The sequence below is a fragment of the Nyctibius grandis genome, chromosome 3, assembly GCF_013368605.1.
Source record: "Nyctibius grandis isolate bNycGra1 chromosome 3, bNycGra1.pri, whole genome shotgun sequence".
Lineage (NCBI taxonomy): Eukaryota > Metazoa > Chordata > Aves > Nyctibiiformes > Nyctibiidae > Nyctibius > Nyctibius grandis.
The window spans coordinates 16,018,117-16,031,438 of record NC_090660.1 but is presented as its reverse complement, the minus strand read 5'-3'; the positions used below and the strand labels follow the sequence as shown (position 1 = coordinate 16,031,438).

Below are 13,322 nucleotides of genomic sequence, written 5' to 3'. Positions count from 1 at the left end.
ACCTCTCCTCAAAAAAAAAATGAAAATAAAAGAAATGAATAAAAAGGAAGGGAGAGCAGGGGGCTGGAGGTACAGAAGTCAGATGAGAAGCCCCAACATCAGCCCCCAACGTGGTGCAAAACTGCAGCAGAGCTGCTACAGGAGGTCAATGTTCCCAACTGCCCCCATCACAGCACAGATACCCCTGCCGGGAAGGGCCTCCTGCCCCTGGCATTTAGATCAGACAAACCTTATGTCACAAATTAATTGTGCCTCCAATTAAGCTGCAGCTCCAGGTCTCCAAAAAATGAATGGCAGTTACATTACAAAGATGATTAAGGGAGTGGAACATCTCCCTTATGAGGAGAGGCTGAGGGAGCTGGGTCTCTTTAGCTTGGAGAAGAAGAGACTGAGGGGTGACCTCATTAATGTTTATAAATATGTAAAGGGCAAGTGTCATGAGGATGGAGTCAGGCTCTTCTCAGTGACATCCATTGACAGGACAAGGGCAACGGGTGCAAGCTGGAACATAGGAGGTTCCACATAAATATGAGGAAAAACTTCTTTACAGCGAGGGTAACCGAACACTGGAACAGGCTGCCCAGAGAGGTTGTGGAGTCTCTTTCTCTGGAGACATTCAAAACCTGCCTGGACACGTTCCTGTGTGATATGATCTAGGCAATCCTGCTCCGGCAGGGGGATTGGACTAGATGATCTTTCGAGGTCCCTTCCAATCCCTAACATTCTGTGATTCTGTGATTATACTCATACACCTCTATCCTCCTGAACGTCAGGAATTTGAAGCTCTGTCAGTGTAAACTGGATATTAACATAAGTATAGAAACTGTTGGGGGAATATGCAATTGCTGAGTGCATGACAGCCCAGGGCCTGGGAGACTTCTCTTGCAATCTTGTGAATCAATGCTATAGTCCAAAACTACAGCCCCAGTATCAAACGCCTTCCCCCCAGTAGAAATCTAGCACAAGTACTTGCTGTTATACAAGAATGTCATCTGCTTTGGATATCTAGAGTATAACCGACTCCTCCCATAAGTGAAATATTAATCAGCAAAACAATATTTAGTAAGAGGGCAGAGTTAAACAGTGTGTACCTTCTATCTCTCTCTTCTGTGCATGCAAACACACTTGCTGAAGTTATTATTTAGGCCATGACCTATAAACTAAATTGATGTATCATTTGCACTTTGCTTTCCAGCCAGCTTCCCCAGAAATCACTGTATTATCTTAACTTGCTGAACAGCTCAGAACAGTTGCTTTTAAAACTAAATACATTTATCTCCCCTTGCTGTCTCATAATTGCCTGTAGAAGGTTCCTTCTCCGTCTTCCACACTCTGAAAATTTACCACAGCCCCATCTAACAGGAATAACAGAACTAAAATTAAATATTTTTTTTCCACCCCCTAAAAACAAACATGAAAGCTATTTCCTCAAACGCACATCTGCTTCACGCTCTACTTGGATGGCAAACAGCCTCTGTGCGCAATTGCCAGAAGTTACTATTTGGGCTGCCTAGTTCTTGTTTAGGGAATTCCCAAATGTGCGTAATTAAAAAGGGGGAGGGAGAAGGGGAGAATTCCCCACACAAAGGTTCTTCACAAATACAGTTAACACTGGCTATTAAATCTACCAGCTCAGCTTAAGAGGAAAATGTTGTTTCGGAGCAGAGGGAGTCACCCGCTGGTAGGTGGGAGAGAGAGACAAAACCATACAACCGGAGTTGGTTCTGCAACCGATAATGCTGGAGACAGACCCCTGAAGTCCGTGTGCTCCTGGGTGACTGTCTGCCCAGCACAGGGGCTGTCCTCTCTGGGTTATGACTGATCCATGTGCCTGTCAACAGCAGTGAAGGCTGCAGAGTAGGGCCCTGAAGTGACGAAGAAAAAGCCACAAGAGAGGTATGTACTTTTAAACACAGCTGAGGATGGGGGATTTCCAGTCTTCTCCTCACCTCCCATTTGGAAAAAAAAAAAAAAATCACAAAAGGAATTAAAATGGGCATTTTATAAGATTGAAAAAATAGAAAATCTACTCTTGACTCCCTCTCAGAAGTTGGGTTTGGTTAGAGGCTAAATTTCCAGCCCATCTATTTCCTCTTTAGAAGGTGCTCAATTTTGGACAGAAGGTCTCAGAGCCTGTAACCTGTAAAACCCTCAGGCAGATGCTTGGTTTTGCCCATGTCAGCATGTCCAAGCCGAAACCTTAGGACGCAGGCATCACATTGCTCTGTGCGAGACAGCACATTCTCCCTGTGTGCCCCACACATGATTTGGGAGAGCTGAAGCACTTTGGAAGACCTATCAAGGACAGCTGTTATACAGGGTAGCAGGCTTGTGTGTACTGGCAAGCAACATCTTCCTCTGCAACACAGCTATATCGTATGTAAGCAACTTGAACTTGCGCTCCTGTGGCATTAGTGATTTCAAAAATCCCACCCAGGATGCCAGCAGCAAATGTCGGCATGCATGAGCATGTACCAGGATATGGCCATGCGAGACCACTGGTGATAGCAATGCAGTTGCAGCACGACACCTGAGAAGGCACGTGGTTCTGCTCCCTGAAACAGCCAATGAGTTCCTCCACGTTTGCCATAAAAAAATAATTCCCTGCAACAGCTGGTGTTTTTCCAGGATCAGTTATCAGAGACACTAGTGAAGGGTCCCACACTAGGAAACAGAGGAGCTCCCCCATCATTTCCCATTACTGCTTCCAGTTCACCAACCACACAACTATTCAAACAGAAAGAGATCTGACTTACGAGTTCACACACAATACTACGATGTTTTTCCACAGGTTCCTTGTTCCCACCACTTTAACAATGCAGACTTTCTTCGGTCTCCTGGTGATCTCCTTTTCCAGCTCTGAAACAAACCAAACCAAAATTATTCTTTCACTAGGAAGAACAAGAAGGAGAAGCTTCACTTCTGAACTACAGATATTCTGAGGGATGTTCTGGAGAGCAGGACACTATTGATTACACTAACAGGAGCTATAAAAAGGCTGAACAACCTGCCTAAAGTCCACCTCAGGTTCCCCCTTTTCTTCCAGGCTCCCCTTAACCTTCTTGGGGCTGAAGAACTGCCCAAGAACTCCTTCACACTCCAATCCTTCTCCCAGTTTGAAATGTGTATGTAAAATGGGGGCAGTACAGAGCTCAATCCCAGCAAGAATGATATAAAATTTCCTGAAGAACTTTAGCATTCTGTTAATTTTTAAACCTCCCAGAGGCAGGACTGTACTTGTGCGGTTACAAGACCTGCTGCCGTTCTGCAATGCACACCTTAAAAGCAATGGAAAGGACTGGAGCTCAAACTCATTTTTCGTGGGAATCTTTTGAGGTTTGTTCAAATCCAGGTTTCAGAAAGAGGTGGCTAGGACACTATGTCAGCTCATCCTCTCCCCTGCCCCCTTTCAAGTATTTAAAATTGTTCTGATGGACGTCCTAAACAGAAGACATTTCCTTAAAGAAAAATGCTTGGGCATCATTAGCTGTGATGTCTTTGCGTTTCAGAACTAAAGCCTCACCACATCCTTAAAGTGCTGGGCAGCTGCAAGCCAACCTTTCTTCGCAACGCTATAGTAACGCATAAGCCTCGCAAATATTGCACCTGATATTCTTGTTGGCACGGGACAAAAATGAAGGGCACTGCTTACTTCCCAAATATCATTAGGGTAGAGCTGGAACACCTACCTAAGCATGCCAACAAAACCACTGTTCCCAAGCTACCGGATCAGTGAGACAGCTAACAAGGGCATAAAGTCTGGTAAAAACAGAAGAAGCTGCAGCTATAGAGAAGCATCACAAAAATGATGCTCTCCAATGCTACAGACTAGGACCGTTTTTTAGGGCAAAGACTTGTATTACTGTTTCTAGACTTTCTAGAAGTGTTTAAAGGCAGCAGTGTGGTCGTGTTCTGAACCGTGCATGCATTCCCTTCGTGCATACGCAATTAACCAGGGTGTCCTCAGTCATCCGCAGTGGCCTGCCCTGACCTCTGCCTTACTCCACTGAATAGCAATCTCGTTAAGAGATGCAAGACAGGGAAAAATAAAAGAAAGCCGCAGGGGAAAAAAAGAGATAAATCACCCAAATTTACAAACAAAACAAGGCAAGTTTGTCTGCTGTTATTTGAAAATTGTACCATAAAAATAATAAATCAAAGAAACACTATTTATATGCAAATAGTTGAGCTATTCACTGCTCACAGGTCACTCCTGGTCTTCTATCTAGAATAACTACAGGGAACGCTTCTGAGAAAAGCAGCAAAGGGTGTTTTACATTAACGATTGTACTTAAGCAGAATATTGCCTTACTGCTTTCCTTACTACCTAATAATATCCATTTCTCCCCAGAATCTATGCAGCATGAAGCTCACAAAAGCATAAAAACAGAGGTGGAGCAAAAGAGGAAATTGGTCAAATCAATGTTTGTACTACAGGAGCACTCAGCAGGCTCAGCAATGGATCAGGGCTATACTAAAAAAATACGCAATAAAAAAAGATGGTACCTAATCTCAAAGAGCAAGGTCAAAATGAATTTTGTACCAAGACTGCGGAAAGGAGTAAGTGGGAATAAAATAATTCAGAACAACTGAAGCAGTTAGATAAAACATAGTTATAAAGCCTGTAACTGAGCCCAAGCCAAACCTTCTACAGCAAAGAAGTCAAAGCAAGCACTAGAAGCAGCACAAGGTTTTGAAAAGCTGTGGATGACTTCACTATTTCAGCTGAAGGGCAACAATGAAAAACCCAACAACACACATTGCACAGATTTCATGTGGACTTAAGAGTTCACTCTCAAACTGTCCAAGAATGACCAGATCTGGCCTGTAAAAGATCTCCTCCTCTGTCAGCAGAAGACAGTCCCTGATGCCATATTCTTCGGATTTTCTTAATTTGTCTTTTTTTTTGTTGTTTCTTAAAGTAATGTTTACTTTTTTCTTTGGGAAGAGAAAGTAGATTTTATTGTCAATATGTGCTTTATTGAGCCACAACTTAATAAAATTAAGAGAAGCAACACTTAACTTGGTTACACTTCTCTTTGGAGCCAAACTTTATTTTGCCCTTCAATCCTGCTTATACATTACAGGTTGCTACAATCCATACGTTCTTTATTTATTGTCATGCATCCTTCTCATGTGCACTTAAGCCCCTTTTTAACCTTTCTTATAAATTAGTCCTTCTGAACTAATTCTCCTTAGTGTTTTTCACTGAACTGGTGTTCTACCCTCAATAGCCCGTGGGTTATGAGAAGTGACAAACACCTCCAGAGATACCAGATGTAGCTGCATTACAAGGATTAAAGAAAAAAAAAAAAGGAAAAAAAAATAAACAAAAAAAAATAAAGAAAAAAAGAAAAAAAAAAGAAACTGGCCTCAAACCTTACACCAAAGAATGCAAACAGCACCTAACTTTTTACTGAAAGGCTTCTGGGTCTACCAGCTATTTACTCCTCCATTCCTCTACAGTGCGTTAAAACTCCAAATCTAAGTCACCTGCTTCAGATGAATGACTCTCCCCAAGTCTCCACCACCTCTATCTTTCTGATGACTTTCTCCATCCTTTATTTCTATATATACCAGTCAGATGTTCTCCAAAAAAACCCTGTCACTCCAATATCTATAATTTACGATAATTAAAATATCATTCAGATAGCAACAAATAAGCTATTTGACTTGCAAAAAAGTCATCACTTAAAGAACTGGCTCATATTTAAGTGGCCTGCTCTTTTTAGAGGTGGCCTCTTTGCACGAAAGGACCTGCTCTGACTGATGGGCATCAGGAGAGCGGCAGCTCTTAGGCTGTCTGGACTTCATAAGTCAACGTTAAGAACTTAAAAGAGAAGTCAACCCAATGCCTATTAAAACCTCATTGAAGCAAACTATTGCACTCTCAGTTACTGGAATAACACCAGGAAAACTCCCCCTACCCCCAACCTATTCTTTGATTTTGCACTGAAGTCACCAGTTCAGAAGAGATTTGCATTAAACATTTCAGTTCTGGCTGATTTACCAGAAGGGCGAATGTGGAAAATAAAAACTATTTTTATCCATTTACTCAGAGGCCCATTACGAGTTTTCCCATACTCCGGAGCCCACACATACTCTAGGCTTCCTATTCAGGGACTTGGTAGGAAAACTGTCACCAAGCTAACTCTTTATATCGCAGTGGAAATTAAAACTATTCATTGGGAGACTTTAAAAGTCTCACGGGGAGGGGAACCCTAACAGCTTCCAGCTCCCAATGCTGCTGAATTCTCGTGGGATCCTCTGAGTTTCAGGAGCACAGCTTTCAAAATCAGAAAGTATCTCTAAAGCCTTCAAAGAAAGCCACCCATCTCTGCATCACTTGGCAAAGACAAAATAGACAAAGCTCAAATCAAGCCTATGAAAAAGGATGTCCAAAATGACAAGTGTGCTGTGGTGATGGACTTCTGCTGGATTTTTTTGGCTGCTAAACGATACTGCCAGTAACTCTTTGAACATGAAAGGATCTATGGAAGCCCAGCACAGAGACTCAATCAATCCCCAGAGCACGACAGCTCTGCAGCAGGAGGTAAATCAGTCCGACATGCAGAGCTGAAGCAACCTACTCTCAGCCATGCTGAGTTACTGGTACACAGGGTTATTTTATACCTTCCAGGATTTCTGTCTCCATGAACTACCTTTGTGCTTAGTTATTTATTTATATCATGGAGGACTAGCAGCCTGATACATTGCATTTTTGAAAAGCCTAATAATAAAGGAATATTGAAGGCTATCATCAAGTCACATACAGAAATTATGAGGTAGGTAAGTAGACAACTGGTGGGCAGACAGCAATAAGGAATGAAAAAATGGAAAAGTGGATGGCAGGAGGTTAGTAGCAGGGTGACTCGTCTCATTCTCAAAAAAACAATAAAGAAATCTTGTTTAATAACCTCACTAGGGAGCTTGGCACAAACTTTAGGAATGTGCCAATGAAGTCTGCTGGTGACAAAGTGAGGCACTGCCAGCAGTACAGCACAGAAATGGGACATTGCAGAGAACTGGGTGAGCTTGAGACCCTGTGTGGCAAAAGCAAATAAAATTCAAAATACAAGGAAAGATACTCAGGGACTAATGGGAAATGCTTCTTCTGGAAGATAAGCTTTTAGCAAACACTGTGGTGGACTTGGTTATATACTACTTGAACACAAGTGACTATAAGGCACCAGTTTATTGTGTCCATGAGGTATTTGCAATTCAAACAACAAAATACGGGTGCTCTTTTACAATTCTGGTCATCAATATTTGAGAAACTAAAGCTTTGGCAAGCCTATTTATAAAAGGAGAGGAGATAGAGGAGAACTTCAGCTCAGCAAAGGAATGGGGCTGCTGTCTGCTCACATAGCATGGGAAAAGAGAAAAAGAGATTTAAGAGAAAGATAGTCACAGACAGGAGCAAATGGGAAGGGAAAAAAGACAAAGAACCTGGACAGCTATAGTGTATTTGAATTGAATGCTAAAATGTACCCCAGTACAAAAGCAACTTGGAGTCTGGAATGGCCTTCCAACAAAAGCACAGGACATAAATACCAACAGCATTTAAAAAGAAGCTCATTTCATGAGAGCAACTGTGTAACTCGATGACTATAATATCAAAGGACTGATTGCAATAATTTGGTTCAATCCTGTATTTCTAATTACATTAAAAAAAAAGATAGGAAAAGCCAGACATAAGGTTGCCATTGCAGTCTTCAATTGCTCATATACATTATGATACAGCACTTAATTAGATGATCACACAGTAGTTTTTCCCCCAGAATGCTCAGTGCAGTCAGCAAATGGGCAGCCATTAATGATGTCTCCACCTTTCCCATTCAACATGTGCTCCTCAGCCTTATTATCCAAACCTCCCAGTGAGTACAAAATCATAGGTTTCCTCAGAGGCATTGCTACAGTGATGTCAGAATATTCATGCACTTCATAAATACCAATGGAATCATGTCCACCACCTTCTTGTAAGAGTAAGGACAAAGACTATTTCTATTTTGCAGGCAGGGAGATAAGAGAGGAATTGTGTCCAGAATGAGTAAAATCACACAGCAACACCCCTTGTAGGTGCCGATATAAATGCTCACAGCTTTCTGCAAATCAAGCCCCAGAATTACATGCTAGAGACAGACACTGAAGAAACTGTGATTATTGACAGCAGTGAAAGAACTTGATTCCACGGAAATTTCCATCATCGTACAAGAATATCCCTGCAGACACGGGGAATGAGTACAGCTCTTCAGGAGTCATTCAGCTTCATTTCCCCAAGACTGTCCTCTTTCCTTCTGCAACCCTCTGCCTCATTCACTACACACCTTCCAAATTCTGCAACAAATGAGGAACAGACAACAGCTTCATTCCCACAGCATCGTCCATCCTATGCACTGATTCGTCCATCCTATGCCCTGTGGAAAAAATAGGTCGTAATCATGTTATTAAAGGCTGTATCATCATGCCTTCATGCCAGGAGGCCAAGCAAGGGTTGCCCAGGCAACCTGACTTCTTGCATTTCCCAGAGCATGACTTGTCAATGTTTACATTCCTCTAATGTTACAACATTTTAAAAAAAAAAAAAAACAACCAAAAAAAAAACCAACACAAAGAACACCTCAAATGTCATTGTGTGGAGCCGTACCTGGACCATCAGGAGGTTTCAGATACCTACATGTGCATTGCTGCTATCTACTGCTGGAGCTACGGAGGAAACCTCAGCACGCAGAGCAGGTGAGTTAGGCAGTATGGAGAGTGAAGCACACGTTTTAGGAGTGGATTTCACACAAGAAGAGTGCTGAGACTGAATCCTTGGGCTCGACAGCTTGTTCTGGAGGGAGGGGGAAGCAAATGATCGCACAGCCCCTTTGGTCTCCATGCTCTAGCTCTGCTCTTCCTCTACAGCTGTTAATTCCCCTCAGTCCCTTGCTGTCTTTGTCCCTCTAAGCCCCCTCCAACTGTCCTTATTCTTTGCTCCCACAACTCTCTTCACTCTCTTGTTTCCTCTCTTCTCTGTCCACTGGTCTCTTACTGATCTCCACCTCCACCTGGTTCCTGAGGTCTCCTTTCCTACCCCTCACATCCACATCCAGACTCACCCATCCTCTCCCCTCTCAGTGCACATGGGCTGGGGGAGCGCTGGCAGCACCAGGGCTTGCTGCCAGCCCTTTGCATCTGGTTCCTGCCTCATAAAGCCAGCTCCTCCGGGGGGAAAGGTAGCACTGCGGACAAAGAACCAATGTGCCAGCCGGGCACAAAGCAGCTGTGACAGGCTGCAGTGTGGCCAGTGAGAGTCTGTAGAGGACTCAACTGGTGAGAAAGAGTCATTCAAGCTTAAATAGAGGCTAACACCCCCCATCCTTCCTTTTTCTTTTTTTTAAAATTTTTTCTAGCATATTTGGCTTTTCCCAGCGGCATCAAAAGTCAGGTCCCCAGTAGAGCGCTCCCTTTTCCCCCTGTCCCCTCCAAACCCTGCTGCTTGTCAGAGGTCACTACCACCCTCACCAGGGATACAGTCAGGGCACGCATGGGCTCTCCTCTCCCATTCCTGTAGACCTAGCCATCAGAAGAGGACTTACACTTGCTATTTATCATGTACTGCATGTCCTGAAAAAGTTGCACAAACTCCATCAGTTCCTGCTCCTGGACAACAGGGGACCACGAGGAGAAACTCAGCCCCTCCTGAAAGCTGATTTACCATACAAGAGGGCAACAGAAATCACTGGCTGGTTTTGTGTGAGATGGAAATCTCTGTGGCTGACACACAGCCCTTTGTAAGACTTAAAGGCTGCCTTCAAATAGCACCTTGCACTGTTTTAACTAAATTCCTCACATTTACCTGACTGCCCCCTGGGACTTGCATGGGATATTTAAGTTTGGCAACCTTAAACAATCAAAAAATAGGATCTAGTAAAGGAACACATCTGGCAGGTTTGTACATAGTAGCGTCACATGCAGTTACCAGTTACCTACATTATGGGGCCAGGGAACTTGCTTTCTCTAGCTAATACACCTGGCTCTTCATCTACCACAAGCTATAAAACAGTGGCGTAGTTGTAGGTGTGATTGTCTAAGGATATGAGTAAAGCTTTATAGGGAGAGCTAACCTCTTCTATTAGGGAACGAGACTGACTTTCAGACATAAGGCTTTTTCACCCTTCTCTCTGCTATTTACCCAATGAAAATAAAAGCACGCAAGTACAGAGATCCAAGCCTCAGGCTTCGGAAAAAAATATAGCAAAACAAACCAGGAAACTAGCTTATGTATAAGAGAAAAGCCATGGCAGCATGCTGCTCAGGAGCAAGAAAGGTTAATGATAATTTGTTTTTCATTAAAAGGAAAGCCCCTGAAAACCACAGCTTTCCTAGCTGCAATCCACACCATATGCACACACACAGTACTTGTCACCACTGTACCCCTTCTTCCCCTCCACAATGTGTCCTGCATGCTGAAGTCTTTGCATCTGTTTGGATGCTTGATCTTTGCTGGCCACTTTTGTAATTACATCAATATTATTTCTCTGAGCTTAGAAAGGAACCGCTATAACCTGTCTGCCCACAGGAGCACTTCAATTTTCATCTAGAGATGAGCAAAAAGGGGAGTTTGTTATTCAGCCTGGTCAAGCAGTTATTTTTGTTACGGAACATCTGAAATGTCTCCTACCACAGGGGAAGAGGAGAACAGCACAAAGGTGCGTTTCCATGGAAGCATCAAGTCTGACACTCAGTTAACTCTGATCCAGCTTCTCAAGTGGTGCATTTCCCAGCGCTCCCAAAGACACCGGCAGGTCTAGGTGCTGGTGCAGAGATCAGCTTGCAGCAGTCGATCTGTTCCAGCCAACGCGCAGACCCTTCACCCCACATGAAGAAAAACCATGCATCCTACCAAAATCATGAAAGCCATCTAAACAACTCACCTTTAAAAGGTGTAAGGACAGTTGGCACTTTGGGATTTCAAATTCCCCTAAACATCTTTTCTCCTGTTCTTTAAACAGATCTCCATGTTTCCTTAGCATTTATTTCACGCAGGTCAAAACGACTGTCCTGCAGCTGCACTGAAATGTAAGTTTGTTTTGTGTTCCACAGGGGAAGAGGGAAGAGATGGGGAAGTTTCTGGAGACACCAGTAGTGAAAAACATGTACTGAATTAATATAAAAATATTTCACTTGCTCATGATTGAAGCTGACTTTTTTGGATAATGGTTTCACATATTTGTCAACAGTACTCACCAAGCCTGTTTTACAAATGACATTTCAATATGCAGTTGGATAAAAATAATTCCCTTGGTGCAAAAATTAACTTAAACTTTTGTTTCTAAAAGTGGGCAAAGTGTTGAGCCAACTGGTGAAATTTTGAGGCTCAAAACATTAGGGATTATTTAACCAGGTCTAAGCACACCTAGATCTCTTAAGCATCAGAGAAGAAAATATGACCATATAAACCCAAAAAATCTTTTATGAGGGCTAATTATTCCTGCCAAAAATCACAAGGTACCAGTCACTCAAAAATAAGGCCACTTAAAGCTGTCAAGGGGACAGCTCTCCTTTGGTTTTGCAACCAACAACAGACTCTATGTTACACCCCTGGGGCAGGTTACTGAGAAGATAAGGGCAATGTTAATTTACAACACTCTGGACTCCTATCAACGTCTCTTGCCTCACTTTAATTTGTTTACCATGCAAGTGCATTCCCATACTATCTTGCTGGCTGAGCACTGCCCATACTGATTTTCTCTAGACGGGGTTGTTATCACAGCTGCCAAACCTTTCAACTGCCATTGTCCAGATATTTAGTTGATCTCTTTAGAGACATCTCCCAGAAGAGCACTGTCAAACTGCTCTCACCCTATGGATTGATTCAAAAACAGCAGATATATTTTGCTTCTTTTTTTTCCCACCCAACAGGTAAGTCGCCATGACCCCATGGAGCAAACCGGCCTTACAGAAGGTTAGCGGCACTTTCCACTATGGGCAGCGTAGCCAGATGGACCAGTAGAAGCTTTCAGCTGGCAATGGGAACAGTGTGATTCTCCAGAAGAGAAAATAAGCCTGTTCATTGCTTGGACAGCAATTCAAAATTACATTTTCTTCCATCCCAGAAATACTTCACCCACTTGAACGCTACTTCTTTTTATTATGGAACTCGTATCAGCTGCCAAAATGAGTACGTATGAAACTACTGCAACTTCTGTAATGATCTGTTATATAGGATACACTAATTTGACTGGTATGTATGAGTAAAATTACAGTGAGGTTTCCAGCTGGAAGGGACTGCAGGTGAGCGGTTTATCATTTAACTGTATTGGGAGTAATTCAGTCGCAGGAGGCTGTTGGGACAATGCAGTGAGGAATAATAGACAGCAACACAATGGCCCCTAACTAGAGCAAAACAGTTTCCAGCCCTTTCAGATGGAAAACAAAGAATAAAACAAATCACAAACAAAAACCCCTCCACATAGACAGGAAAGCTCAACAATGGAGTCAAGGGGAAACAGGGGATATCTGCATCAGGCTCAATGGCATCCTTTCTCCCAGACAAGTACCAGCTTTTTACCCATTCCCTGCTACAGCAACTACAATTATGTGATTATAACGCACAAAAGCAGAGAAATACTTTCGTCTGCTTACGAACCCCCTGGGAGACACATGGCCTGCAGTTTGATCACATTCTTCATTTGGGATTTCTACTTTTCTCCTGTCCTCACTCAGGCCGTCAACACTGCCATGCACCCAGAATGAGAGAGAAGTTCCTTCCAAAATGTTTAGTTAAGCTCATTTCATCCTTTTGATACTGCTCCTCTCTTACTCTCCCTACAGAAATGCAGCATCCAACCAGAGCTGGGTCAGAAAAGCCTTAAAGTGTGGGGCTGCAGAGAGAGTTTAAAGAGAAAAAGCGAGGGAAGGAAAAATTAAAAACCCCAACAAATCCAGCATCAGCAAGGAGGCAGAAATGACCATGTTGCGTATCACTTAAAGTTTGCAAAGGGTAACGTACTGACAACTGCTGTATCTACATGTATTTGCAGGCAGAGTATCCATAGCATCAAGATGTGTAATAACGCTCTGTTTTCCACATGAAAAGGAGTCCCTCCTTGAACAGGAATGTATGCCTACCGTGAAACTGCTGGAAAAAGTAATCAGTTACGAATAATAGTCATAAAGCCATTTTGATACTTAGCATTCCTCCATGGACAATGTCATTATACATGGCTTAAATAAATCCCTCTAGCACACAGTTGCATCTTTATAATTTTCCTTAAAGGAAACTCAGGTAATTTATTTTTTTCTTTCCCCTAACATACATTTTATTTCATCTGCAA

At 42.7% G+C, this 13,322-nt stretch overlaps 1 protein-coding gene across 3 annotated transcripts in view; it reads right to left on the bottom strand.

The window, feature by feature from the left end:
* SLC22A23 (solute carrier family 22 member 23) overlaps positions 1 to 13,322 on the bottom strand; it is a 126,298-nt gene that overhangs the window by 15,781 nt on the left and 97,195 nt on the right. For 2 of the 3 annotated variants that reach the window (XR_011047832.1, XM_068396520.1), the window contains exons 6-7: positions 8,328 to 8,417; positions 2,757 to 2,859 (exon numbers count right to left, since the gene is read on the bottom strand). Coding sequence is in view for 2 of the 3 variants with exons in the window: in XM_068396520.1 (XP_068252621.1) it covers positions 2,757 to 2,859; positions 8,328 to 8,417 (193 nt within the window). In the remaining variant the exon portion in view is untranslated. The remainder of the gene's footprint in view (positions 1 to 2,756; positions 2,860 to 8,327; positions 8,418 to 13,322) is intronic. The other variant, XM_068396521.1, reaches the window with a different exon arrangement.